Source organism: Ursus americanus, chromosome 33, assembly GCF_024610735.1.
Source record: "Ursus americanus isolate L20-20 chromosome 33, mUrsAme1.1.p, whole genome shotgun sequence".
NCBI lineage: Eukaryota > Metazoa > Chordata > Mammalia > Carnivora > Ursidae > Ursus > Ursus americanus.
The window spans coordinates 28,635,445-28,659,999 of record NC_142159.1 but is presented as its reverse complement, the minus strand read 5'-3'; the positions used below and the strand labels follow the sequence as shown (position 1 = coordinate 28,659,999).

At 65.8% G+C, this 24,555-nt stretch overlaps 1 protein-coding gene and 1 long non-coding RNA gene across 9 annotated transcripts; one reads left to right on the top strand and one right to left on the bottom strand.

Annotated features, from left to right (window-relative positions):
- Window positions 1–1,176: 1,176 nt before the first annotated feature.
- On the bottom strand, window positions 1,177–5,817 carry LOC148107250 (uncharacterized). Of its 3 annotated transcripts, XR_015722778.1 has the most exons (4): window positions 5,566–5,817; window positions 5,245–5,311; window positions 3,947–4,095; window positions 1,240–2,077 (listed from the first exon to the last, which is right to left on the bottom strand). It is a non-coding gene; the product is annotated as an uncharacterized LOC148107250 (long non-coding RNA). The 3 variants fall into 3 exon arrangements; XR_015722777.1 differs by having other exon boundaries at window positions 1,177–2,077; window positions 3,947–5,311; window positions 5,566–5,652; XR_015722779.1 differs by having other exon boundaries at window positions 4,292–5,817.
- ARHGEF16 (Rho guanine nucleotide exchange factor 16) lies at window positions 2,242–23,927 on the top strand. 6 transcript variants are annotated; one of them, XM_045803493.2, is made up of 15 exons: window positions 2,242–2,538; window positions 10,006–10,609; window positions 12,329–12,374; window positions 13,496–13,665; window positions 14,753–14,809; window positions 15,161–15,321; window positions 17,565–17,717; window positions 17,855–17,984; window positions 18,908–18,982; window positions 19,237–19,329; window positions 20,297–20,448; window positions 20,961–21,155; window positions 22,059–22,132; window positions 22,694–22,795; window positions 23,317–23,927. In XM_045803493.2, the coding sequence occupies exons 2-15, from the start codon at window positions 10,025–10,027 to the stop codon at window positions 23,454–23,456; spliced, it is 2,133 nt and encodes a 710-aa protein (XP_045659449.2). In that variant the 5' UTR covers window positions 2,242–2,538; window positions 10,006–10,024; the 3' UTR covers window positions 23,457–23,927. The 6 variants fall into 6 exon arrangements, with proteins under 6 accessions (XP_045659449.2, XP_045659448.2, XP_045659447.2 ...); XM_045803492.2 differs by having other exon boundaries at window positions 2,452–2,522; XM_045803491.2 differs by lacking the exon at window positions 2,242–2,538 and adding an exon at window positions 6,797–6,975.
- The last annotated feature ends 628 nt before the right edge of the window (window positions 23,928–24,555 follow it).

Genomic DNA, 24,555 nt, shown 5'->3' with positions numbered 1-24,555 from the left:
CTCTCTCCCGTCCCTGTCCTCAAGTGAACTCCTGCTTGTCCCCCAGGTCTCAGGTCTTCTAGCTGTTTTAGGGGCAGAACAGTGGCACTGACGCCCCCCTCCCCACCCCACAAGTGGCAGTGAGCTCCATAAGGACAGAGACCACGTCTGATGCGTTCACAGCTGTATCTCTGATGCGTGCACGAAGGTCGGCACACAGTAGGGGCTCAAGAAATGCCTCCGGGGGAAAGGAGGAAGGCAGGCAGGAAGGAGGAGGAGTGTGGCTGCAGAGAAGCCTGGGGGGGGCCCAGATGAAGGGCTGGGACGTCAGGAAGAGGAGAGGTGACACTAGTCAGCTCTCACCAGGACCTGCCGCCCTAACAGACACGCTCCTGCGCCAGGGGCTTCCAACAACGGTGGTGGCTCTGCTCCACGCGCCTTCTCGTCCTGGGACTGCCGCTGAAGGAGTGGAGCAGGGGCATGTCACCCTCTTGGAGGAGGCCAAGACCCAGGGACTTGGTGCAAGCACACGACAGCTCTTGAAGCCTCAGCAGGCAGCTGGCCGCCCGGCTCAGTGGGGCGGCAGGATGCTCCTTGCACAGGGGAGGCTCCGGGTCTCCCGAGTGGGGCTGCGTTCTCCCGCAGGGGAGCCTGGGAAGCAGTCATGCAGGCTTTCCCCTAGAAAGGTCAGGGCTGCACAGGCAGAGTGTGAGCAAGAGGGGCGGCTTTCCCGCAGAAGTTGAGGCCGCTGCCCTTGGTGGAAGAGGCCACTAGGAGCCACGGGCGGTTCTTGAGCAGGGGCATGCCGTGAACGCACACAGCTGCGGCCACCCTGGGCTGGTGTGGGGCTGGGAACTGGGGATGCTGGGTGACGAGGCAGGGTGGCGAGGAGGGGCCCTGACTGGCGGAAGGGCAGGCTGGCTCAGGACGGAAGCCGACCTGTCCCAGCCCCCGCACCTCCTGCACCCCAGATCTGGATTCCTGAATCCCCCAGTGGTGGGGCTGTGGCAGCCTCTGCCCAGGGCAACTGCCATGGACAAGACCTGGAAAGGCCAGGCTTGGAGTCCACTGGACCACCTTCCTCTCCAAGCCTCGGGGGATGGTGCTAAGGACTGATGTGGAGATCAAAGGCCAAAGAAATATGCAAGAAATTAAATTTCCCTTGCAGCCCGTTGACAAGCACTCGGGACAGGCAGAGTGACCTTCCCCCAGGAGCTCAGCGCTAACACTCCACTCAAGGCAGGAGGCAGCCTCAGCGTGACATTAGCCTGACTGCCAGGATCCTGTAAAAATTCCTTTGGAAACTTCCTTTATCTCTACCGTCCTCCCCAAGATATGTGTTAGCAATCATCCCCTAAGCCCTTGGCCCACTGATACAATCTGAAGGATCTCATGACTAAGCCTTTACTAGACAGTAGTAAAGGACCTTTTCCTTTTTTTAAAATTTTATTTAAATTCAGTTAATTAACATATAGTGTATTTTAGTTTCAGAGGTAGGGTTCAGTGATTCATCAGGTGCATGTAACACCCAGTGCTCATCACATCACGTGCCCCCCTTAATGCCTGTCACCCAATTACCCCATCCCCCGCCCCCCTCCCCCCGCAACCCTCTGTGTGTTCCCTCGAGTTGAGCGTCTCTTACGGTTTGTCTCCCTCTCTGATTTCTGGAAACAACCATTTCCTAACCTCAGCTAGCCCCTCGAGGTCCTGGAAACATTGCTTCCAAATTCCTTAGAGACTTAGCTCCCCCTAACCCCCTCCCAACTTGAAAGTATACGATCCGCTCCTCCTCGGGACCCCAGCACAGCTCCTTCTGCCCCCGGGTCCTGTCCCCATGGCTTCATAACACCACCCATTTTGCACAGAAGAGGTTTCACGAATTCTTTCTTGACTATTCGCTCCAGGACCCCAACATCTCACACCCACAACCACACCATAAAGGCAGCCAGAGCACGTTGTGCCATGCTGGGCCGCCTTCTGGCCGCCACTTTTCAAAGAATCCAGAAGTTGGGGCCTCTTCTGCCTTGAAAAGATCAGGTTCCCCGCAGAGCTAGTCAGCTTCCTGGAGGGCTTCCTGGAGGAGGCAGCCTGGCCAGGCCTGGAAGGAGAGTGAGAGCGGATTCAGGGTCACAGCCGGGCCACCCCCTCCCCAAACCCGCAGGCGGCGCTGCGGGCGGGGTGGGCGGTTCGGGGGCGGCGCCGCCCGCGGCCTCGCGAGGTGAGCCCTCCCGGCCAGCGGGTCACGTGAGCGCCGGCCGGCCAGGTGGGGACGGTGACGCAGGCGGCGCGGCCAGGTGCCTCCTCCCGCCCGGCCCACGCCCCGCCCGCCTGCGCGCCCACCTGGGCGCCCACCTGGCCGGTCGGCCGCGCGCCGGCGCCTCGCGCGGGGCCGCACAGGAAGTGGGGGGCGGGGACTGGGAGGGACCCGGCGGTGGCTCGGAGCGCGGCCGGGATCGGCCGCCCGGCCGGCGCGCGGAGCCTGGAGGCTAGACCAGCCGGAGTCGCCGCCCGCTCGCCGCCACGTCGTCCGCCCCGCGGCGCAGGTGAGCCTGGGGACAGGTGAGCGAGCTGGGGGCGGGGGAGGGCCTGGTGACCCCGGGGCGCCTTTCCCCCCTGCGCTTCCCCCCGCCCCTCGCAGCGCTGCGCGGGTCGGCGAAACCCCGTCCCTTCGCCCGGGCTGCCCGGGGACGGAGCCCGCAGGACGGGCGCGGCCCAGCCGGGGCCGGACCCCACCCACGGCCTCGGGCGTCCTGCCCAGTGTTCCCGGGAGCCCAGGGGGCCGCGTCTGCACCCCAAGGGGACGCTTCTGTCGCAGGCTCTTGTGTAGACATCAGAGCCGGAAGAACCTTAGGGAGCCCCAGGACCTTTGAAGATGGGGGTCGGCAAAACCATCCTCCCCGAAACTCTGGAGAATCTGCGGCTCAGACCGCTGTGGCCTCCAGAGTTAGCAGCCCCCCAGCCGAAGCCCCTCCCTCCAGCAAACCAGAAACAACCGGCTCTCCAACCCTGGTGGGTGCGGGGGGGGGGGGGGGGGCAGACCCAGCGCAGGGGGTGTCCTGCTCACTCACGACTAATGGGGGGAAGGAGGGAGGAGTGGGGGTGCAGCCGGGGGGCCCCTCTTACCACTGACCAGCCTCAGTTTCTGCATCAGGGAAGCAAGAATCCCTTTTGAGATTTGGGTTGACCTCAGCCCAGCACTGAGCATGGGGGGACCTCTCATCCGACCTGGAGCCCAGGAGGGCCTGACTCTTGTCTCTGTCCTTGGGGTGAACGGTCTGCCCCTCCTAGTGTGGGGGCTCGGCGGGGGGGGGGGGGCACTTGCGGAGTCCAACCAGGACCAGCAGGAGGGCGCCTGGCCCTTTACACCTGTCTACCCTGACACCCCCTTGGCCTAGTGCTTAGGGGTGAGGCCCCTGGATTCAAATTCTGGGTCCGTGTGAACTCAGGCGAGTTACGTAAGTCCTCTGGGCCTCAGTGTCCTCATCTGTGAAAGGGGGGTAGTCAGAGTCCCCACAGAGAGGGCACGGGGTCAGGGGCAGCTGAGCCTCTGCTCTGGGCACTCAACTGACTGTGCCCACAGGCCACAGGAACAGAACCTCTGCGGGGCGGGTGAAAGCGCTCCCGGGGCTCCCCCCGAGTCCTGGAGGGAGACAGCGGTGGGAGGCAGGATCTTGGGGGTTCCCGGAAGAAGTAAGGTTTTCAGTCACTTGGACCGAAGTCACCTGGAGAGTAGGAGGGAGGGAGCCGAGCAGAGGGCCCCCTCCCACTCCGGGACACCTGCAGGGGAGAAACGTGGGCCAGGAGGGCTCTGGCTCCCAGGGCTTCTCTCCGACCCTGCACGGACAGCCCCTCACCTGCGGTTGGGGAAGCCAGGCAGGCAGCCCAGTGGCTTGCGGGGGTCCCCACGGGTGCCAGCCCTGAGGACGACAGTCTCCGTGTGCGTGATCTGACAGGCACCACCACTTACCCTGCGTCCGGAGCCCAGAATTTTAGTTTCGGTTTCCAGATGGGTGGTGGCCGCTTGTCTTCTTCGCCTGTGGCAGTTTCGTGCATGAGTGACCACCCGTGTAGAGGGGCGTCTTTATTTCTGGCGAGAATCCCTGCTCGCCCACTGGCCTGTTTGACAGGGACCTAGGTCAGCACAGACCTGGCTCCTGGCCCGGCTGTCTGCTGACAGGCGGCCTGACCCCACCTGTCTTCCTCACCTGTCAGGGAACATACCACCTTCCGGAAGGAAGGTCGGTGAGGAACTACAGACACACTGGGGGAGAAAGCATTTGGAAGACACCTGCTGGTCACCGGGCCAGGCTACCTGTCACAGTCAGGGCTCTGCTTTCCCATCGGGGGCATCGTTGGGGCAACATGACGTGTGTCAGCCAGGTCTGGGCCAGGGGCCAGGTTTATGGGACTTCTGGGCTGAGAGACAGGAGCCGACGAGCAGTGGGTGGGCCTGTGGGTGGGGAGCACTGCAGGCTGAGCCGGGAGGGTGGGCTTCTCTGTGACTGTTACCCGCGCCTGGAAGCTTCATCGCTTCTGAGCCGGGCAGGCACAGCACGGCCTCTCCCTGCTGCCAGGCTGAGCGCGAGGCTGGGTGAGACCAGGTGGGGCTCCCTGACCCCCACCGTGAATGGGGGCCCCCTGGTTGGCAAAGCCAGGCTCTCCATCTTGGCACTCCAGACATTTGCTCCAGAAGGTTCCTTGTTGTGGGGCGCCCATGGTCTCCACCTACACTCGCAGGGCTAGTAATGCAGCCCCAGCTATGACCTCCGAGAATGTCTCTGGACATTGCCAAGTGTCCTTGGGGGTGGGGGAGCTGCCCCAGCTGAGAGTCCCTGAGCCACCCCCAGCCGCCTTGCAAATGGAACCGCTGTGACTTACAACGCCAGATCCTGCCCCCAAATTCCTGACTCCGAGGTTTGAGCTTGGCCGGGCAGAAGTACCCAAGCACAGGACCATCACTGTGGCTGAGTTAGCCTGAGCAAAGGCCAGGGTCGGCCAGACGGGGCTGGAGAGGCCGAGCCCCACCAGGCAGGGTGGGGTCGGCCAGACCTAGAGGCCCCAGGGTTGGAGTGATTTGGGTCTTGGTGGCTGTGGGAGTGGCTGGGACAGAGCCACAGGTCCAGGCCAGGCTGATCCCACCCACAAGGGAGTGGGGGAGACAGCGCGGAGCCCGCCCGCGTCCCAGGAAGCCTGTCTGTCGGAAGAACGAGGGAGCGGGGGCACTGGGCTGCGAGGGGCCCCGCCGGGCCGGGCCAGTCGGGTCACCTGGTCCTTCCCCGAATCCACCTGCTGCCATTCTTCCGTCCCACGTCGCAAGTGCCCCTTTCCTGCCCTGCATGTGTGGCGGAGGGAAGTTCAGCGCCATGGATTGCCAGGACCCAACAGTGGACCAGCCTCCCCAGCCCCCCAAGCAGAAAAAGCAGGAGGTCACCCGAAAGTCGCCCACACGGTGGCACAGGCGGCTCCGGAAGCCTCTGAGATGCAGCCCCGGCCCCGTTCCTGCTGGCGGGAAGCGAAGTGCCTGCAAGGGGCCCCAGGGCCTGTGGGGAGGGTGTGGCTCGAGGACGAGGGGACCGGGGCAAGTACCATGATAGCCGGCGTTCACGCATCAGTTTGGGGATTGCAGCTCGCTCTGTGGGGATGTGAACAGGCGATTGTCCCTGCTCCCGAAGGACCCACAGACTCATCGGGGAGACGGACGCACGGCACGCAGCCCTCACGGCCCTGGGCTTCTCTGGAGGAGCTCCGCGGGGACACCTGTGCTGTGACCCGAGTGGTCACTGCAGGGCATCTGGCCTCCCTTCCGGCAGCGCTCTTGCGCAGACGGTGTGGCTGGCGTTTGCCCAGAGGCAGCTGAGAGGAGAGTCGGTGCCCTCGGCCCCTCCCTTGCACTGGCCCCAGGACACCGGGCAAAGGCCAGCAGCCAGCGAGGACACTGGAAGAGCCACTCTGCAGAGCCGGCCAGCCAAGGGAGAGGCTGCGGGGCGCAGACCCTGGGGGGCCGGGGGCCCAGGGAACCTGCGGGCAGCCCCTTGGGCTCACGTGTGTGCGCGTGCCCGCTCACTGGCCTCCTGACGCTCGGCCGGTCTTCTCTGCACGGTCCAAGCAGACAGCCAGCAGGACCACCGGGCGTTTGAGGACAGCCTGGTGTCTGTGAGGAGGCGACAGAGGCCCGGACAGAGGAGGCAGGGACAGGCCAGGGGCGGAAAGGAACTAGAAGCGTCACGGGGCTTCAGAGCGGTGCTGTGAGTGAGGAGCAGGTGACGGCTCCTTGCAGGATGGTGTGAACACCTGTGCTGGTTTGGTGGGAAGGCTGGACCCTCCCATGGGGGGCCGACGGATGAGAGCGCAGGACGGGAGAGGCCGGGGTGCAGAGGTGACGCTGGGGCCTTGAGTGCCCACTCCAGGCTGCCCCGGAAAGGGGCTGGAGAGAACAGATGGGAGAAAGTATGGAAGAAATACCACCGGGATATGCCCAAAGCCGCAAGACCAGAGGACGGGGTTGGGAGGAGGCCCGAGTCCGCAGCTCGGGGGATGGACTTGGAGCCATCCCCGGGAGCACCAGAACTCCCCAGCAAAGCGGGGAGCCTCAGGCCACAATCCAGGAAGGCGAGGTTGGAGCGCGTCCGACGTCTCGCCGGCGGGGGGACACTAGACCCGAGAAGAGGCTCCTCGATTCTGGAAGAAACTGTCTCCCACGGGACTCTGATCTCACCCAGTTACCAGCCTGAGGGACAAAGATCTCCCTCGTGTGAGGCCGCCTTGTAGCCTGGGATAGGTGGGGGGCTGCAGAAAAGGACCAGACTGGGGGTGGGGTCGGGGAGGGGGCTGGGAGAGAGGACAGGGTCTCTGGGAAAACACAGAGCCGGAGCCAATGCACTGACTACACAGAGCATGTGGTCACGGTGGACAAGGCAGGGACGCGGACAAGGCAGGGATGCGGACAAGGCAGGGACGCCGAGCGCACGGGGGAGCGGAGCAGGAGGAAAGCCGCGGGTAAACAAGAGGGAATTATTAACGCGGGGAGGCGGGTGCCGGGTCCTGCTCCTGCTGCTGGGCCGCTGTGCTGACACAAACACCCCCGGGGCACGACGCCCGGGGCTGGAGTCCCGTCCACACGGCAGGGAGAGGGTGGCCAGGGCCTGCCATTAGGAGCTTTTCGGGGAGCAGAAGTCAGGGGAAAGCTGTGGAGCCTGGAGCAGCAGCCTGTGGGGGACAGGGCAGCGGAGCGGGGACCCTGTTTTTCATCACAGGCTCTTGGTGCTACTTGAGTTTTGGACCTGTGTCCAGGGATTTCTGGTAAACTGAACATGAGGAGGAAGAAGACACAGGGGTGCTTGTGCGGACGGTAGCTCCCGAGAGCTGGCTCTGGTCCCAAGGTCCTGCAGAGCCCGGGATGGCACCTGCTGTCCAGTAGGCCTGGTCCCTGGACTGGTGGCAGCCCAGGCCTGTGGGTGCGGCCACCTCGCTGGGAACGGAGGTCACACCCGGCGGTGGCTCACCCGACTGGTTCCTGTTGGGGCACCTCCGGCCCCAGAGTAGACTTTGCCCTCCCCTGGGAGAGCCGTGCCCCTGGCTGGGTCCAGTGTCTGGGGTCCAGGGTCCAGGCCCAGAGGACGGGGCCAAGAAGACCCAAGCCTGGGGCCTCAGATCGGACGAGGCAAAGGAAGGACGGCACGGGACAGGTGGAGGGCAGGCGTGGTGCGGGCTTCGGGGCGCCGTGGGCTCCGTGCAGTGCCCGCAGTCTGCGCCTTGTAGAAGAGAGGATTCACAGAGTTTCCAGTCTCCGGGCTACCTACCCGCTTGGGTGCACTTGGCTTGGCCTGCAGATAGATCGAAGTCTACCAGAAACTCCTTTCTCGGCCAGGCCCGGCTAAATGCAGATAAAGTTAATGTGGGGGTGGGTGAGCCAGGATGGCACGACCTGCCTGCCCTAGCTGCTGTGACTCAGAATGTCCCCAGGAATGTGTGGGCCGTCCTCCGGGCGTGGGAGTGGCTGGGGCTCCGCGGGCGGCCCCTCCCTGTCGGGCGGCCCCTCCCTGTCGCCGGGAGGCTCAGCCTCGAGCCTCTCTGGGATGGTTTTAGCAGAGAGCGTGTGTGCTGGGAGCGGGAGCCTGGCTGCCGCTGGCACCCCAACTGTGCTGTGGTTTAGGCCCCTCTGGAGCCTGGCCGCCCCTTGGGGAGGGATTCTGGAGCTGAGGCCTGGAACGTCCCAGAGGAAGCACTCAGACACAAGGTTGGGCGGCGAGTGTGGGAGGTAGGCCCGGGCTGGGACCTGCCTGGTGTGTCCTGGCACAGATGTGGTGGCGTCCCTGGGGTCCCTCGACTCCAGACGCCCAGCGCCCACCGGCACAGGCCCGGGCACCTCTGGCTGCAGGCTCCCCGGGGTGGGAGAGAGCAGGTGACACCCGTCACTCTCAGGGCCGTCGGAGAAACTGGGCCTGCACCCCTTCCCAGGTCTGCAGGCAACGCGCCCCAGGGCACCGCGGTGACGCTGAGCGGAGCCTCAGCCACCCGGGCTGGTGACTTGGAGATGTCATTTTTCCTTCCAAACAACAGCCTTCCCCCCTCACCTGGCCCTTGTAACGCATACCAGCCGTGTGTTTGTGAAAAGGGTTCGGATGGTGGTCCTGCTTGCTTTTCTTAAAATTAAAAGGAAAAGCTACAGAGTGAGTTCTGTCCGGTCCTACGAAGCTCCCGTAGGCTGGCGCCGGTCCCGCTTGTCGGTCAGGAGCAGGGTCGCGAGGCGGCCTTCCGTCCCCCCCGGCCCGGGTCATCGCAGCATCGTGGCCCCGCGCGCGACCTCTGCCTGCGCCCTCGGGAGGTGGGCCTCCTTGTCACCCCGCCCATTTGCTGGTTTGGAAAAAGCAGCAGAGGGCAGTGACGGTGGCCGGCGGCCCGTCAGGATGGGTTGGTCGCGGCCCAGAGGCTGGCGCCCAGGAGGCAGGAGGCTGGCGTTGGCTCTGGCCGGCCCCGAGTGGAAAGGTGGCGGTGGACCTGTCCACACCAGCAGAGCGGGGCGCCCTCAGCCGAGGTGAGCCAGGCTGGGCTGAACAAGCAGCCCACGGGTGCTTACAGACCCCGGTCAGTAGGCTCTGCACGTCTGAGGCACCCAGGGCCCCAGGAGGGAGGGGCATCCAAGGGATGGAGGGAGAGTGGGCTGGGGCTGGGGCTCTGCAAACACCTCCCTCCCCCTTTGCGTCCACGCACACGCAGTGGCCGTGCCCGGCCAGGCTCTGGAGAAAGGGTTTGTGGCCCCGTTCTGAGTGTGTAAATGCGGGAAAATGCGAGTGTGTCACTGGACGTGTGACAGCTGGCCATGGTGTATCACCACATGGGGCCGTGAAGAGAAAGGGTCTGGACTCACACTGGCCCAAGTTCAGATCCTGGTGACCCACACCTCCTGTCCCACGTCCCAGGCTTCTCGGGGCCTCGTTTCTTTAATTTGCAAAATGAGACTAAAGGCAGCCGGTGTGTTTGGGGGCGGGTGAGGGCATACACCCCAGCCCAGCCCGGCAGAGCCTGGCCGCGCGTGCTCTGGAACTTGGGGGCGAGGCAGAGGCTGGGGCCATGGCCCTGTTATGTGAAGCAGGCCTCAGAAGAGCTCCACGGATGGCATTTTCCTCACTGACCAGGAAGAAATGGTGCCAAGAGGCCCAGGGCTGGGGCAGCGTGGGTCTGCAGGGCCCCAGGTCTGTGCGCCCCATACTGCCCCACGCTTACACCCCCAGTGTGGGAATTTGTCCTTGGTGTGCACACCCACCCGCGGAAGCAGTGCTCGCCTGTCCTCTGCCCCGGTCCCAGCAGCCCGGGGCCCTGCAGGCCTGAGCCTCCCGACCCTCCACATCCCTCCCCGAGGAGCCCTGGTGGCCGTGGGCCATGCGATCCCCAGCTCTGCTCCAGACAGAGTCCTGAGCAGGGTCTCTGGCCAGGGCGGATGCCGGGAGGCCGTGCATGGGCCCGTGTGCAGGGGGGCTGCGGGATGGACGTCTGCAGGCTGCCCTCACCTCTGTGCTTTTGCCCCAGGACACTGTGGCCACTCAGCATGTCCCAGCGACACTCAGACAGCTCCTTGGAAGAGAAGCTCCTGGAATACCGTTTCCACTCAGAGCTACGGCTTGATGCCAAAGGGAACCCGGCGTCCGGGCTTCCGATGGTCCGGGACTCCCTGCAGGTCAGGGACAATGCCGCCTTCCAGCTCGACTCCTCAGCGCCCCCACCTCGGTCCCCTAAGGAGGAGGGGCCACGGGCCGTCGTCCTGAGCACGCAGAGCCCTGCAGCCCTCAAGATGGGCACTCAGCAGCTGATCCCCAGGAGCCTGGCCGTGTCCAGCAAGGCCAAGACCCCAGCCCGCCACCAGAGCTTCGGGGCGGCCGTGCTCAGCAAGGAGGCTGCCCGGCGGGACCCCCGGCTCGTCTCCGCCCCCAGCTTCTCGCTGGACGACATGGACGTGGACACAGGCCCCGAGGGGGCGCTGAGACGGAACTTGCGGAACCGATCGTACCGGGCGGCCATGAAGAGCCTGGGGGCCCCGGGCGGGGAGAGGGCCCCCATCCAGCTCAGCCCTAAGCTACAGGCTCTGGCAGAGGAGCCCAGCCCGTCTCCTGCTCGATGTCCGGCCAAGAATAAGGTAGGAGCCTGTCCGCCTGGACCCTGGGGAGGGGACCGTGCCTCGAGGGGCCTCTCCTGATGGGGCAGCTGCTGCTCAGTGGGCACCGACTGTATGCAGGCTCCCGACCTGGTTCATCCCAGTTAAGTGTGGCCGGCAGACCGTGAGCACGGGGTGAACAGCCCCATTGTACAGAGGACGCAGCTGAGGCTCAGAAAGCTCGAGCGGTTTCCCCAGGACCCCACGCTCTGGGGTACCCACTCTCAGCCGCAGTGGGGAGCAGAGCCTCTCTTCTGAGCCCCACGGGGAGCCAGCCTGTCTGCGGGACAAGGTGCAGGGAGGGCTTCGGAGCAGCGCCTGGCTTGGGTCGTCCATCTGAGGGGCCCCCGTTGGGGGCTCAGAAGAAGCCTGACGCCCTCCTTTCCCTGCCCAACAGCCCTCTGCCTCGGTGTTCTCGAGAGAACGGGACTGGCACAGGGCCAGGGGGAAGGGCACCCTTGCTCGGGGGTCCAGCACCCAGAGTTGATGTTCCAGCAGTCGCTTCTGCCGGGGGGCTGCCCTGGACTGTGAGCTGTGGCCCCCGCCTGGGGAGAAGCCAAGCCCACTCATCAATGCCGGCAAGCCAGCACGCAGAGGGGAGCCCTGGGCCATACCTTGGCCGCTGTCCTCCGCTGAAAGATGCCCCTGGCCTTGGAGGTGGGGCACAGCCCCTGCCGTGCCCCCTGAGACACTCAGGCCCCAGGAGCTGCCTTAGGAACTCGCAGTCTGCAGCCCAGGGCCAGGCCATCTGCCTGCTCCCTCACTCGCTGTTGGTTCAAGCATGCAACAGACATGTCCCGAGTTCTCTCACACCTGGTGCTGGGGTCCCCAGAGAGCTCCCAAGGCAGCAAGGGGGCAGGGGTGCCCTGGGGTGCTCAGGTCTGGGCTGGGGCAATGCAGGGGGCCGATGGAGCACAGAGGAGGGGCTCAGGGCAGGGATGGGGTGGGGAGAGGGTCCAGAGGAGGAAGGGTTAAAGCAGAGGTGAGAACAAGGGCACAGACCTGGAAGCAGGAGGGGCGCTGGGGGGGCATGGGGTGGGGGGAGCAGGGCAGGTGTGGCTGGAGTACCACACCGCCCAGCCCAGCAAGGGGAGTTTTCAGGCCCCAACTTGTTCGAGAAACCAGCTCTCGCTTTCCTGGAATTGGCTCAGGTTCTTGATCAGGAAAAACAGTGTCCCGGCCAAGAAGATAGGCTCTGAGGGGGGCAACTGGTAGGGCCGCATGTGGGGGGCCCCTGAGAGCCCTGCACCCCCACTTGCTGCAGTCCTGCCAGCAGCTACTGGGACCCCAAACCTGTGCTGGGAGCTAAACTCTGCCCTTCCTGCCACCCCAGCTCCCACCCCTGTACCCCCTCCAACCAGACCTGTCCAGCCTTGCGTGGGCTTCCTTCACACCCAGTCCGAACACCCCACTTTGCTGAGCACCCGCTCTTGATTAGTTCAGTCCTGCTGCCTGCTCTGAGCCCCCATTCCACCCCATCCTACCTGCCTGGCCTCTGCTTGGTGGCCTGGCATCCCTCGCGGAGCCGACATTTATTAAGCTCCTCCTGGGTGCCCAGCAGAGCCCCCTCCTGTTGAGATGGCTTCACACGTGGCACTCTGAGGTCTCTGGGCCCCCAGGGTGGAGGGCTTGCTGCAGACTCACACCTGCCTCCCCGCCCCGCTGACGGCTGCTGTTTCTGTGTCTCTCCTGTTTGCACAGAGGACGCTGGGGCGGAAACGTGCACACAAGGGCTCCTTCAAAGACGGTGAGTGTGGCCGAGGGAGGTGACCTCAGGAGGCCACCGTGGGCCAGGCTGGGCCCAGGTGAGGCTGGTCTCTCTGGGGCTGCTGGGGGGCGGGGGAAGGCTGGTGCGCTGCAGGGAGAACATGCTGGAAGGGATTTCTCCAGGGACAGGAAGTCCCAGTGGTTTGTCTATGTCGTTCTGGTGGGTCTAGAAAGTTCCCTTGCATTCTTTTCTGCGGTGTTTCAGGGCAGGGGACAGACAGAGCCCCTGCACTCACCCCAGGAGATGTTTGTTAGCATGCGTGTGCCAGACCTATAGTGGCTGTGCTGGTGGGACCAAAGTCGGCCAGAGGGCACTGGCCCTGGGGTGTAGACACCCACATTGTGTGCATTGCCCATACTTCTCGCAGTGTACAGGGAACCCAGTGTTGGGGGCTCAGGAGGGCCCAGAGCAGTGCATCCAGCCTGCTGAGGGATGGGATGTCAACGGGACCCCACAGGGAGGTGGGGGGAAGGGGCCTGCCCAGGCGGGGTGCAGCACCCAGTGGCTGTGAGGGGCAGGGTGCTGAGGATGCAGGAGCCCAGCCAGCAAGGGCCCTCCCTCCCTGCCAGTCCCCGGCCTCTGCGGACAGCCGTGGGCCTGGGCTTGGGGAGGAGGCAGGATCCAAGCCTCCTGCCCCAGAGAGAAGAGCAGTGATGAGGAGGTCTCGGAGGCAGGATGGGAAGGAGGGGCATGGGGGCTGCCCTGAGCCAGGCGCCAGCCCCTCCCGCTGGGGCTGCTGCAGAGCTAGAGAGCCAGAGACCGCACCTCGGGGGGGTGGGCTCCGGGGAGCCAGCACCCAGGGCTCTCGGCCCAGCCTGGGAACGGCCCCCACCCAGGACGGCCCCTGCGGCTCTGATTCGTCGGCTCAGCCCTGGCCTAAAGGTGCCACATTCTGCACGGGGACACCACCCCTGTGCTGGGCTGGGCCGGGCCCGGCGCAGCCATGGGAACCAGCCAGCCCGAGGGGAGCCTGCTCTGGGGGGCCCTGCGCCGCCTGATGCTCTCAGGGCCCCCTTGGGAGGACTCAGCCTGCAGGTTCCCAGGGGGCCACATCTGCTCGGAGCCCCCAGGCGTGCAGGTGACACACGCCCTCCCCCCAGACCCCGGGTTCTACCAGGAAATCCGGGAGCGGGGCCTGAACACCAGCCATGAGTCCGACGATGACTTGCTCGATGAGCCGCCCAGCCCGGAAGGGACGGGAAAGGTGGATGCCCCCATCGTAGTCAAGAGCTACCGGCCTGCCCAGATCACCTGGAGCCAGCTCCCGGAGGTAGGGCCAGGATGGGGGTGAGGCCCTGAGGCCGAGCCGTGGGCAGTTGGCCCCTCGAAGCCAGCCTGGGTCCTCCCGGTGTGGGGAGGAGCCTTCCAGAAGTACCCTACTCTGCCCAGCTTGCAGCAGAGGGCCCCTTCCTGGTGCCCTCAGAGCTGCCCTGGCCCGAGGACACTGTGGGTTTGGGTCCCACGGGGGGAGAGCCGTGAGGGCCGCGTGCCATCGCTGCGTGTATGACGAGCCTCCCGCACGTAAGCCCCTTTCCCTCTCCCTACTCGGACTGACCTGCCGGAGCTGTGGGCAAAAGGACCCCCTTCCGAGGGCCCTGACCCCAGGACAGTGCCAGGAGGGTCCAAGTGGGGAGACGGGAGGGGAAGGGAGAGGACCGGCCCTCAGCTTCGAGAGAGCCACAGGCCACTGTCCAGCTCCCACCTCACCCTCCGCACCTGAAACGGGGCGGGTCCCTGCCCGGCAGAGCCTCGGGGGCCCCAGGGAGAGCTTGGCTGGAACGGAGGTGCTGGTGCCCCGAGCAGGTGTGTGGGGAGGTAGCTGTCGCTGCCCTAGGAGGACAGCGCACTTCTGACGCACCCCCTGAGAGCCGGGGACAGACCTGCCCTGTAGCCCCTGGGCATGGAGGGCGGCTGCAGGTGTGTGGGCTCCTGGGTCGGGGTAGGGTGGGTCCCAGGACATGCCGCCGGAGATTCTGATCCCGGCCACCTGAGCTTGGGGGCTCAGAGCCCAGCCTCCGGGTGGGACGAGGAGGCAGCGGATTACCCGCCCGAATGAGCAACCTTTCAGCCAGGGCCGCCTGGGGGCCACGGAGCCTGAGGGCATGGAGCGCTGGACCAGCTCCCCGGACCTCCTGGGCAGGGCGCACACTCACCTGGGCCAGTGTGTCTGAGTCGTGGCCCAGTCCCCGGCACGCCTGTCGGCCCCCAGGCCAGCTCTGCGGGACAGAGCCCCCTCCCCACCCGAATGGTGTCTGCCAGCCGCTCCCTCTGGAGGCCCATCTTCTTCCCTGGCAGAGGGGAGGCCGGGCTTCCGGGATGGGCAAAACCCGGGACTCCCAGGCCTGTGCCGTCCTCAGGTGGTGGAGTCCGGCCTCCTGGACAAGCTGCCTGCTGAGGAGCGCAAGAGACAGGAGGTGAGGGGCCGGGCGGGGGTCCAGCCCTGTGCCCAAGATTTGGCATGTGGGGCAGGACAGCGGCCACGGTGAGGCTTCCCGCCTCCTGGCCAGGCACTGGGATGATGGCCGATGCCCCTGGCTGGGGGGGCCCGTCACCCCTTCTTGGATGCAGCAGGGGTCCTTGCCGGCATCACAGCTCCCAAGAGGCTGAGCTAGAGCGTGTGCAGACGTGGGGCTCTCGTCCCCCCGGCCAGGCTCACAGCCTCAGCCCAGCTGTGGTCCGAGGGCCCGGGTCCAGCCTGCCCTCTGCACCCTGACCGCGTCCCCGAGGGGCACAGTGGCCCAGGCAGCTGCTCTCGCCCCCGCCAGGCCATCTTCGAGATCCTCACGTCGGAGTTCTCGTACCAGCACAGCCTGGGCATCCTGGTGGCCGAGTTCCTGCAGTCCAGAGAGCTGCGGGCAACCATGACCCAGACGGAGCACCACCACCTCTTCTCCAACATCCTGGACGTCCTGAGCGCCAGTCAGAGGTGAGGCGCGCGCCCAGCTCTCCGCCATGCCTGCGAGGGCCGCCCGCCTGCCCCTGGGGCAGCACGGCGGGGCAGCGGCAGGATCTCAGGAGGCTCCCAGTCTGGGACCGCTGGCTGGGAGGGGACACGGGGATCTCTTCAGGCCCTGAGGCCACCGAGCGCTGGGCCCCAAGACAGGCTGAGCAGCCTGCCCCCAGCACCCTGTCCCTCGGCTGCTTGAGAGGGCGGAGTACCTGCCAGGTGACGGGCACCTTCCCGCCAGGACGTCAGGTGCAGGAGGCCGAGCGACAAGGTGTGAGCAGCCACGGGACAGAGCGGGCAGGAGGGGCCTCGAGTTGCAGCCTCGGGTTGTGTTCTGCCCGGCGGTGTCCGGTGCCCGGCCCGGGGCTCGGGTTGCAGGGCCCAGCGGTGGAGGAGGGGCCGGGCGTGCAGCCACAGGCCTGCGTGGGCCTGTGTGTGTGCGTCCGTGTGCCAGAGTGAATGTGTCTCTGTGGTCGCACAGGTGTGTGCGTGCGTGTGTGTGCACACATGTCCCTCTGTGAGTGTGTGCGTGTTTACTCCCATGAAGGGCACACCCCAGGTGTTGGACCCCAGGAGACCCCGGGACCCCCTCCCTCATGCCTCAGCATCCTCCCTAGCCTGAAGAGGTGCATCCCCAAGCCCCTAGCAGACTAGGGTAGGGGCAGGTGGGAGAAGGGGGCTCACCCTGGTTCACTCACATCAGCATCAGGCCGGTCCCCGAGCCCCACCTGCTTCTGTCCCCTTTGTCCTGAGCTGCCACGTGGCTGCTGCCAACCTCCCCAGGGCCTCTGGCTGGCCGTCGTGGTCCCGGGAGACGGTCCAGCCTCCTCCCCCAGCTGGGTCCTGGCAGCTCCTAGCCATTCACAGTGGCCTCCCTGGGGGTCGGTTATCTTGGGTCAGCAGCTGATGGCTACCTTTCCCAGAACTTTCTTAGAGGCCCTTGCAATCGCCTGGGGGACGTGCTGACCGGCATGGCCCGCCCACTCGGGCACAGGCGTGTGGCCCTGTCTCTGGGCGGCTGGGGCCTCCTGTGCCCTCCCTGAAGGGGCAGGGTCCTTGTCCATTCCTGACACAATGTTCCCCTCTGCCTGGGCTGCCCAGGAGCTGTGCCTCTCAGAGTTCCCTCTCATGGGATGCATGGTATCTCCAAGGTTAGAGGGTCAGGCTGGGGCCCAGCGAGCAGGGTCCTCTAAGCCGGGGCCTTCTTCGCCCTCCCTGAGACCCCCACCTGGTAACCAGAGCAAGGCCCCCATCTTCCAGGGGGGTGGGGTCGCACATACTTCCCCCTGCAGGGGGTACCCCTGTCCCAGGTGCTAAGTGGGGCTGAGGAGCAGGCCGTGGTGCCCACATTGTTGAGGGCCTGGGACCTCCTTCCCGCCCTGGCCTTGTCCCCCAGCCCTGACTCGTCACACTGCAAGATTCCACCCTCCCACCGGGCCGGGTAAGCTGGCTGCCCTCGGCCTTGTCAGTCCCCAGTTGGGGTTTGGGCTGCCGGGGGGTGGACGTGTGCTTGGGGACGCTGTTCTCGGCCTTCCAGAGGTCAGTGAACTGTCTTATCTCCCAGACAGAGCTGCCTCGGGCAGTCCCAGGAGCCCAGCGAAACGGGCTTTCAGAGTCGGGTACGGGAGAGACGCTGTCATTGCCCGAGTCGGAAAGCCAGGATGGGGCCGAGGAGCCTCCGGAAAGGGGGTGGGAGGACCTCCCGGCTGCCTTGACCAGGGCCGGGAGGGGTGACGGGGCCTCGGGTCCACCATACATCCTGGTGCTGGTCCAGCCAGGCCCAGTGTGGCAGCCCCGGTCAGCGTCCTCCCGATGGCCAAGGCCCGGGTTACAGATGATCTCCGAAGGGGACCCTGAGAGGAAGTCCACCCAGAGCCCCCGTCTGCACACGAGCTGGGCAGAGGGTGCCAGGCTCCAGGCAGGTCTGACCCAAGTCAAGGGATTCAAATCAGAGTGACATGTTCTCTGTCCTGTGGTGTCTGCTGCAGTCTCTCCGGAATCTAACAGGAAGTGGCCTCAGATGTGCCCAGCTTTTTCAGGCTAAGAGGCTGATCTGTCCGGGGGGGTTCCCTGGGAAGGCGGGGCTCATGGCCAGGCGCGGGCGGCCGTTGTGTTCCTGCCGGGCGTGCGTGATTGCCCGCGTGATTGCCCGCGTGTGTGCCCGCATGTGCGCGTGTCTGGTGGTGGACAGCCGGGCCTTCACCGCGCTCTCGCCCCGTTAGGTTCTTCGAGGCCCTGGAGCAGCGGCACAAGGCGCAGGTTTGCGTGGAAGACATCAGCGACATCTTGGAGGAGCACGCCGAGAAGCATTTCCACCCCTACATCGCCTACTGCTCCAACGAGGTCTACCAGCAGCGCGTCCTGCAGAAGCTGACGTGAGCGCGGCCTCCCCGCGCCCGTGGCCCGTGCTGGGCGCCCTGGTCTGGGAGCACCCAGCTGCTCACGGCCGGGCTTCTGCGGCTGCACCTGGCCTCCTGCCGCAGCTGACGGAAAGCCCTGCTCTCTGTTGCAGAAACAGCAACGCCGCCTTCCACGAGGCCCTGAAGGAGATCGAGAAGCGTCCGGCGTGCGGGGGTCTCCCCATGATCTCCTTCCTGATTCTCCCCATGCAGAGGGTGACCCGGCTGCCCCTCCTGACGGACGTGAGTATGCCACACAGACCCCTGCCAGGGGAAGGAGGTTGGCCCGGTCCCCCGCTTCAGGTCGGGCACTGCCCCTTACGACCCCCTCCCCGCGCTCCTCGGTCCTCATGGCCTTCACCCACCAGGCTCCCTGCCTGGAGCCTTCCAGCGCCTTGCGGGTTTGCATCCACTTCCTTGAATGTTCACATGGACGGGGCAGAACCAGCCTGGGCGCCACATACAGCCCCTCCGCGGATGGAGAGAGGGGCCCCGGCGAGCTCACTGCCCCTCCGCGGATGGAGAGAGGGGCCTCGGCGAGCTCACTGCCCCTCCGCAGATGGAGAGAGGGGCCCCGGCGAGCTCACTGCCCCTCCGCAGATGGAGAGAGGGGCCCTGGCGAGCTCACTGCAGCAGCTCATGCCCTGAGATGCCTGCTTGTGGGGCCAAGGGGCAGGTGGGGAGGAGAGGCATATGTGCACGCGCACACGTGTACGCACACGCAGATGTGTACACAGCCCATGCATGTGCACATGCACAGACATGGGGGGGAGCCCGCTAGGCCCCCGGAGGAAGCATGTGGCTCGTGCTTGGAGGATCCCCGGTCTCGGCCAGATGGGATGTCAGCTCTTCCGGGGTCCTCTCAGAAGCGTCGAAATAGAGGCTCTGGGGGCTTCCCCAGACTGGGCCAAGACAGCCGAGGACTGGAAGGGCTGGGGTCCTGGGAAGGTGCCGTCTCCAGGGTCCCACCCACCTGCTTGACCTGGCAGAGACGTTTGGGGGCTGTGCACCCCCGTAGGGCCTGGCAGGAGCCCGCTGGACACGGGCTTTCAACCTCCCGGCGGCCCTGGGTCTGCTGTTAGTGGGAGGCCTCTGCCGCACGCAGGCCCTGAAGCCTGGAGTGCGGGAGGGTACGTGGTGCCTGACCGGCGGGGTCCTCTCTATAGACTCTATGCCTCAAGAGTCAAGGCCATCCCGAGAGATACAAGGCTGCCAGCCGTGCGCTCAAGGCCATCAGCAAGGTGAGGGGGGTGCAGGGGGGGGGGGTACCAGGACCAAGCCCAGCCCCTACCCCCCACTCAGTGGTGGGGACCCTGAGGGCAGCCAGGCCTCCACATCGTCCATCTCAGGCTTTCCATGGTGCTGATGGGGAAACCGAGGCCCAGAGGGAGTGGGGCTTGAACCTGACCGGCAAGCCATGGGGGGCAGCAGTGAGGACAGCCCCGGATGTGGGGCGGTGGCCCACAACCCACAGCCTGCTCTCGGGCCCTTGCAGCTGGTGAGACGGTGCAACGAGGGAGCCCACAAGATGGAACGCACAGAGCTCATGTACACACTGCACACGCAGCTGGACTTCGGCAAGGTCAAGGTGGGCGCTCCGACCCCCCGAGCCAGCTCCTCGGAGGCCGGGGTCACAGCCCCCTCCCTGCTGGGGCCTGGTGCCTCTGCCTCTCCAGGCCTGTTTCCCCACTGGGCGCGTCCCTTGTGACTCCCACCCCGCTTGGCCACAGAGGCTCAGCTCTGCCGCCCTCCTGCCTGGGGCTGGCTGGGGGTACAGGTCCCTCTGGCCTGTGCCCCACCCCCAGTGCTGCCCCGAGGGGCTGCGTGGGAAGGGCCGGGCAGCATGTCGGGCAGCAGGCCGGGCCGGGCTCCTCCCAGCACACTGAGAACGGGAAAGGACGGTGTCGGGGCCAGTTTAGGTCTTGGGCCTCACTCAGTTCTGGGGAGGGGGCCTAGACATCCTGCAGGACCCCCAAGCAGGTGGGGCTCAAACCTCTGTCCCCACCAAGCCCCCGGGGGAGGGGCCGTCCAACAACAAGTGAGGAGCAGATGGACAGACGCGTCCCCATGGGACCGCGCTGCAGGAGTGGGCCGGGCCCCTACTCGTCCTCAGCCGGGCTGGGCTGCTGACCTCCAGAGGCTGCCCAGCAGGGGAGCAGAGCCGTGGGCAGGGCCGGAGGGCCACAGAGTGGTGGAGGGAGGACACAGAGGTCCAGAAAAGGGTGTGAGGGGGGTATGGAGGCTTCCCCAGGACGGCCTTTGCTCCGCGGCTCGAGGGGAGTGCTCCCGGGTGCCCAGAGAGCTCTGGGGCCTGGCCGGAGGCAGGACGGGCTGTCCTGGTTGCCAAGCGGGATCTGGGCCTGGGACCTGGCCCAGAGCAGCTGTCCCATTTGTGCCTGTCGGCCAACTGAATAGGCCTTTGTTCGAGGCGAGGGCACATCTCCCCGTCCTCCTTGGTCCAGCCAGGGAGGCCGGTCACCCAGTCGTTGGAGGCAGGGATCCTCGCCCATGCTTGACCCCCCGAACTCAGGCACCTCGCCGGCTCTTCCCTCCAGTCCCTCCCGCTGATCTCTGCCTCCCGCTGGCTGCTGAAGCGTGGGGAGCTCTTCGTGGTAGAGGAAACTGGGCTTTTCCGAAAACTGGCCAGCCGGCCCACGTGCTACTTGTTCCTGTTCAACGACGTTCTGGTGGTCACCAAGAAAAAGAGGTGGGCCACCACGGGTACCGGGCTGTGTGTCTGCGTGTCCAGAGTCCCCCCAGGCCCGACCGAGACCAGGCCACGGGGGATGTGTTAGGAGCTGGAGCCCTGCCCAAACCGTGGCTGCAGAGCTCCTGGCCCTTGCCCTCCTGGGGACAGCTCTGTCGCTGACACCGCCGCCCCCCCTGCCCCCGCAGACCTGCCATGCGGGCCTGGAAGGGCATGGGGGCAGCGGCCTGACCCTCCTCTGCCCTCAGAATCGGGGGGCCTGGCCTGGCATGTCCACAGCAGCGGCCTGTGTCCCCCGACGTGTGACAGGAGCTGGCCGGGTGCCTCTCACTGCCTGCAGACCTGGGTCTGCCCGCCCAGCCCACAAGGGCGAGAACACACATGGCCTCTGTTTTCTGGGGGGGGCAGTTCTTAGGCACATCCTTCTGGCTGCCTGCCCCCCAGCTGGGCAGGGGCCCCAGGCTGCCCACAGACCCCCTGTCGAATCTGGCCGCCCACCTGTCTCCCTGCAGTGAGGACAGCTTCATGGTACAGGACTACGCCCAGGTGGACCACATCCGAGTCCAGAAGATGGATCCCTCAGACCCCTCTCTGCTGGGGGCCGGCAGCGGCAGCCGCAGCTCCTCGGTGCCACACCCCTTCCAGGTGACCCTGCTACGCAACAGCGAGGGCCGCCAGGAGAACATCCTGCTGTCCTCCGACTCTGCGTGAGTCAAGGGGGGCTCCCGGGAGGAGGGGCTCATGCCGACGAGTTCTTGAGCACCTGCTGTGTGCCCGGCACTGCAGCAGACACCAGGGGCGGTCTAGTGCTCCCAGAGTTCGCACTGGTGGGAGGGGGACAGGTCAGCCACAGACAAGCAGCTGGACTGTCGGTGTGTCCAGGGGCGCAGATGAAGGAGGAGGACAGGGCAGGGAAGGGCGCGCCAGGTGGGGGCATCCTGACTGGCACAGGGCCATTTGGGGAGGAGAGCCTAGCCTGGCAGACGTACAGTAGTGCAAAGGCCCTGAGGCAGGAGGCCTCTGGTGAGAAGGAGCCAGGAGTCTGGCAGGGCTGGAGCCCAGGTGCCTGCCGGAGGGTTGGTGGGCAGTGGTGAGGTCAGAACCATCTGGAAGGGGGGTGGGCCGTACACAGACAGCTGCCAGCACAGCGGGGGCTCAGCAGACCAGGGAGGAAGGGACGAGGGTGGCTTGGTCTCCATGCTCCCTCCAGATGGGAAGCTGAGGCTGAAGGTTTGAAACTGTGAACTGACACGGGTCCAGGGCCTGCAGACAGGGTGGCCTGGGGTGTGGGGGTGCGGCTGCCGCCTGACTCTGGGACCCTGGGTAGGTGAGACTCAGGGTCAGCCTGCCTGCCGCTCCTTCTTGCCCTGTGACTTCCCGCACGTGGTTTCTGAGTTTGTGGGGGTCAGGAAGGGGTGCCTGGGCAGCATGAACCTTCATCTCCACTGCCTATCACACCTTGAGTGCTATGGGGGCTCCCTCAAGGAACCCCTGGCCACATGACCCCCCATCTGTCCACGGTGCCACATGGGGGGCGGGGCGTGTGAAGCCAGAGGTCCCCAGGCTGGCGAGATTGGCCACAGGGCCTCACACCCCCCTCTCCACCACAGGAGTGACCGGGCCCGGTGGATCACGGCGCTCACTCACCAGGAGAGGCAGGGCCAGGGCCCCACCAACAAAGGAGGTAAGTGTCTGTTCCACGCTGAACAGGGCTCCGAGCCCCTTTCCCAGGCCTGGGCAAGGGGTTGGCATGGAGCTGAGAGGCACTGTCCAGCCCTCTGTCCTTGCCACTCCCTGCCCCCAGGGTGACCCCCAGGTGAGGGATCCCAGAGCCGCATATGTGTGTATCCATCTGTGCACAGGGACCCAGCTCTGTCCCCGAGCCTCCCCTTCTGTGCAGGGGGAGAGAATGCTGCCCCATACCCGGGGACTGGGGCCCAGGGACTGGAGCCGACTAAGGACACGGGGCAGCCGGCTGGCCCATCCATCTATCACCTGGCTCCAGCGCCACTCCTTAGAAGCCAGGTGCTGGTGTTTGGGCCCTGAAAGCAGGAGCAGCCTGTCCTGTGGCCCCCAGAGGGAAGCTGCCGCATGTCCAGAGTCCCCCAGGCCCCACCGAGACCAGGCCACGGGGGATGTGTTAGGAGGTGGAGCCCTGCCCAAACCGTGGCTGCAGAGCTCCTGGCCCTTGCCCTCCTGGGGACAGCTCTGTCGCTGACACCACCGCCGCCCCCCGCCCCCGCAGACCTGCTCCAGGTAGAGATCACCAAGGCCTACTTGGCCAAGCAGGCGGACGAGATCACGCTGCAGCAGGCGGATGTGGTCCTGGTCCTGGAGCAGGAGGACGGTGAGCGGCACGGCTGGGCCCGGGTGCTGGCGGGATGTAGGTGGGGTGGACCCCAGAGTGAGAGTCCCTGCCAGGGTCTGGAGGACACCAGGTGCCGGCAGCTGACCCTGCACCTGGCCCCCAGGAAGCGGTTTTTGCACCTGCTCATGGGGGGCCTGATCCAGGGCCCCTCAGTGCCCTCCCTCAAGGACCTCTTCAAACGTTCCTGAGTCGCAGGATCAAAAGCAGCCTGTCACTCTGTGCTCAGCAGAAGGAAGGTCCTGGGGGCCCCTGCACACGCCTGCACAGGGCGCGCGAAGCCGGCTGGGATGAGCTCAGCTCCTGACACCAGTGTCCAGGCTGAGCGGCTGCCGGAGAACCAGGTGGCCCTGTCACCTGGAGCCGGGCCGTCTTGGCAGGAGCAGGTGGTGGTCTGCTTTACAGGAGGCCCGGACCTGGCATCTTCTGGAACAGCGGCTAAGAGGGTCAGAGGGCTGGGGGTGCCCAGACCCTGCCCTCACCTGCCCCACATCTGTGTTCAGGATGGTTCTACGGTGAGCGGCTGAGAGATGGGGAGATGGGCTGGTTCCCTGAGGACTTTGCTCGGTGCATCACCAGCCGCGTGGCCGTGGAGGGAAACGTGCGCAGGATGGAGCGGCTGCGTGTGGAGACGGACGTGTAGCCTGCTCTGCCCGGCACCTAGGCCGGGCTCTGCTTCCAGCCACACTGCAGTGAGTGGCCTGGCTCCTGGAGCGCGGTGGGCTTGTCCCAAGAGCCTGAACAGTGCGGGAGGCCCCGTGGTCTGCAGTGCCAGATCCAGACTCTTCCAGAGGGGAAGATCACACGTGCCGCCAGCCCCAAGGAGCACCCTCCAAGCCAGCTCTTGGAGCCACAGCAGCCTGAGCCCTGGCGGAGCCCCAGGGAGGAGCCCCACCCCTCCCCCAGCACCCTGTGCATCCTCAGGGCGGTTGTGCAGGGCTCGTGATGCAGGATGTGGGCCTGGCTCCCTCCCTTGTCCCCGTGTGGGACAGAGAGCCTGGGCGTCCAGGGCGGTCGCACTTCCCGAGAGGAGGTCTGGCTGGAGGGAGGTGACCCTGTGGGGCCAGTGCTGAGATGCCGAGGTTTTCATAGACATTAAAGTATTTCTTTAACACCTGGGTTTCCACGGGAATCTGTGCCCAGGAGGCCAGATAAGTCCCTGCAAAATGCCCCAGGTGCCGTGGGCCAGGCCTGGCTCCCTGTGAGTGAGTACTTGTGTGGGGTCCTGGGTCTTGTGTGGGCCTCCTGTTCACCGTCACCCCATGCTCCTCTGTGGCCTGGGGCTGACTGTCCGTGTGGAGCGTGGTGGCTTCTGACCCCGACCCCCACACACTCCCTTGCAGGGCTCTGGCTAGTGGGTCTGGGGATCCCGCTGGTATGTCCCCCCAGCCTCCACCTCACTCACAGCCCATCTGCTCCCCCAGGCCCTGGACGTGCAGTGGGGAGGGGCAGGCTGGCCTGGGCGCTTGGCTGCTACACCAGGCAGGAAGGCCAGGTCATGCCCTGCCAGCCCCGTGATTCCTCCGCCCCTGTCCAGCGCCCCGCTCAGCGTGGGCAGTGCTGTCCTTGGGGTGGGGGCTCCCAGCATTAGGGTCTGTCCTGACCCCGCTGGGGCCCCAGCTTCGGTTTGAAAGCGGGCAGCGCGGCTCGCTACCTCCCGGGCGGAAGTGGGTGACTGGGCCGGCCCGCCCTCTGCCTGGCCGTGGGCCGTGGGCCTGGCCAGGTGGGGGCGGGGGGAGACG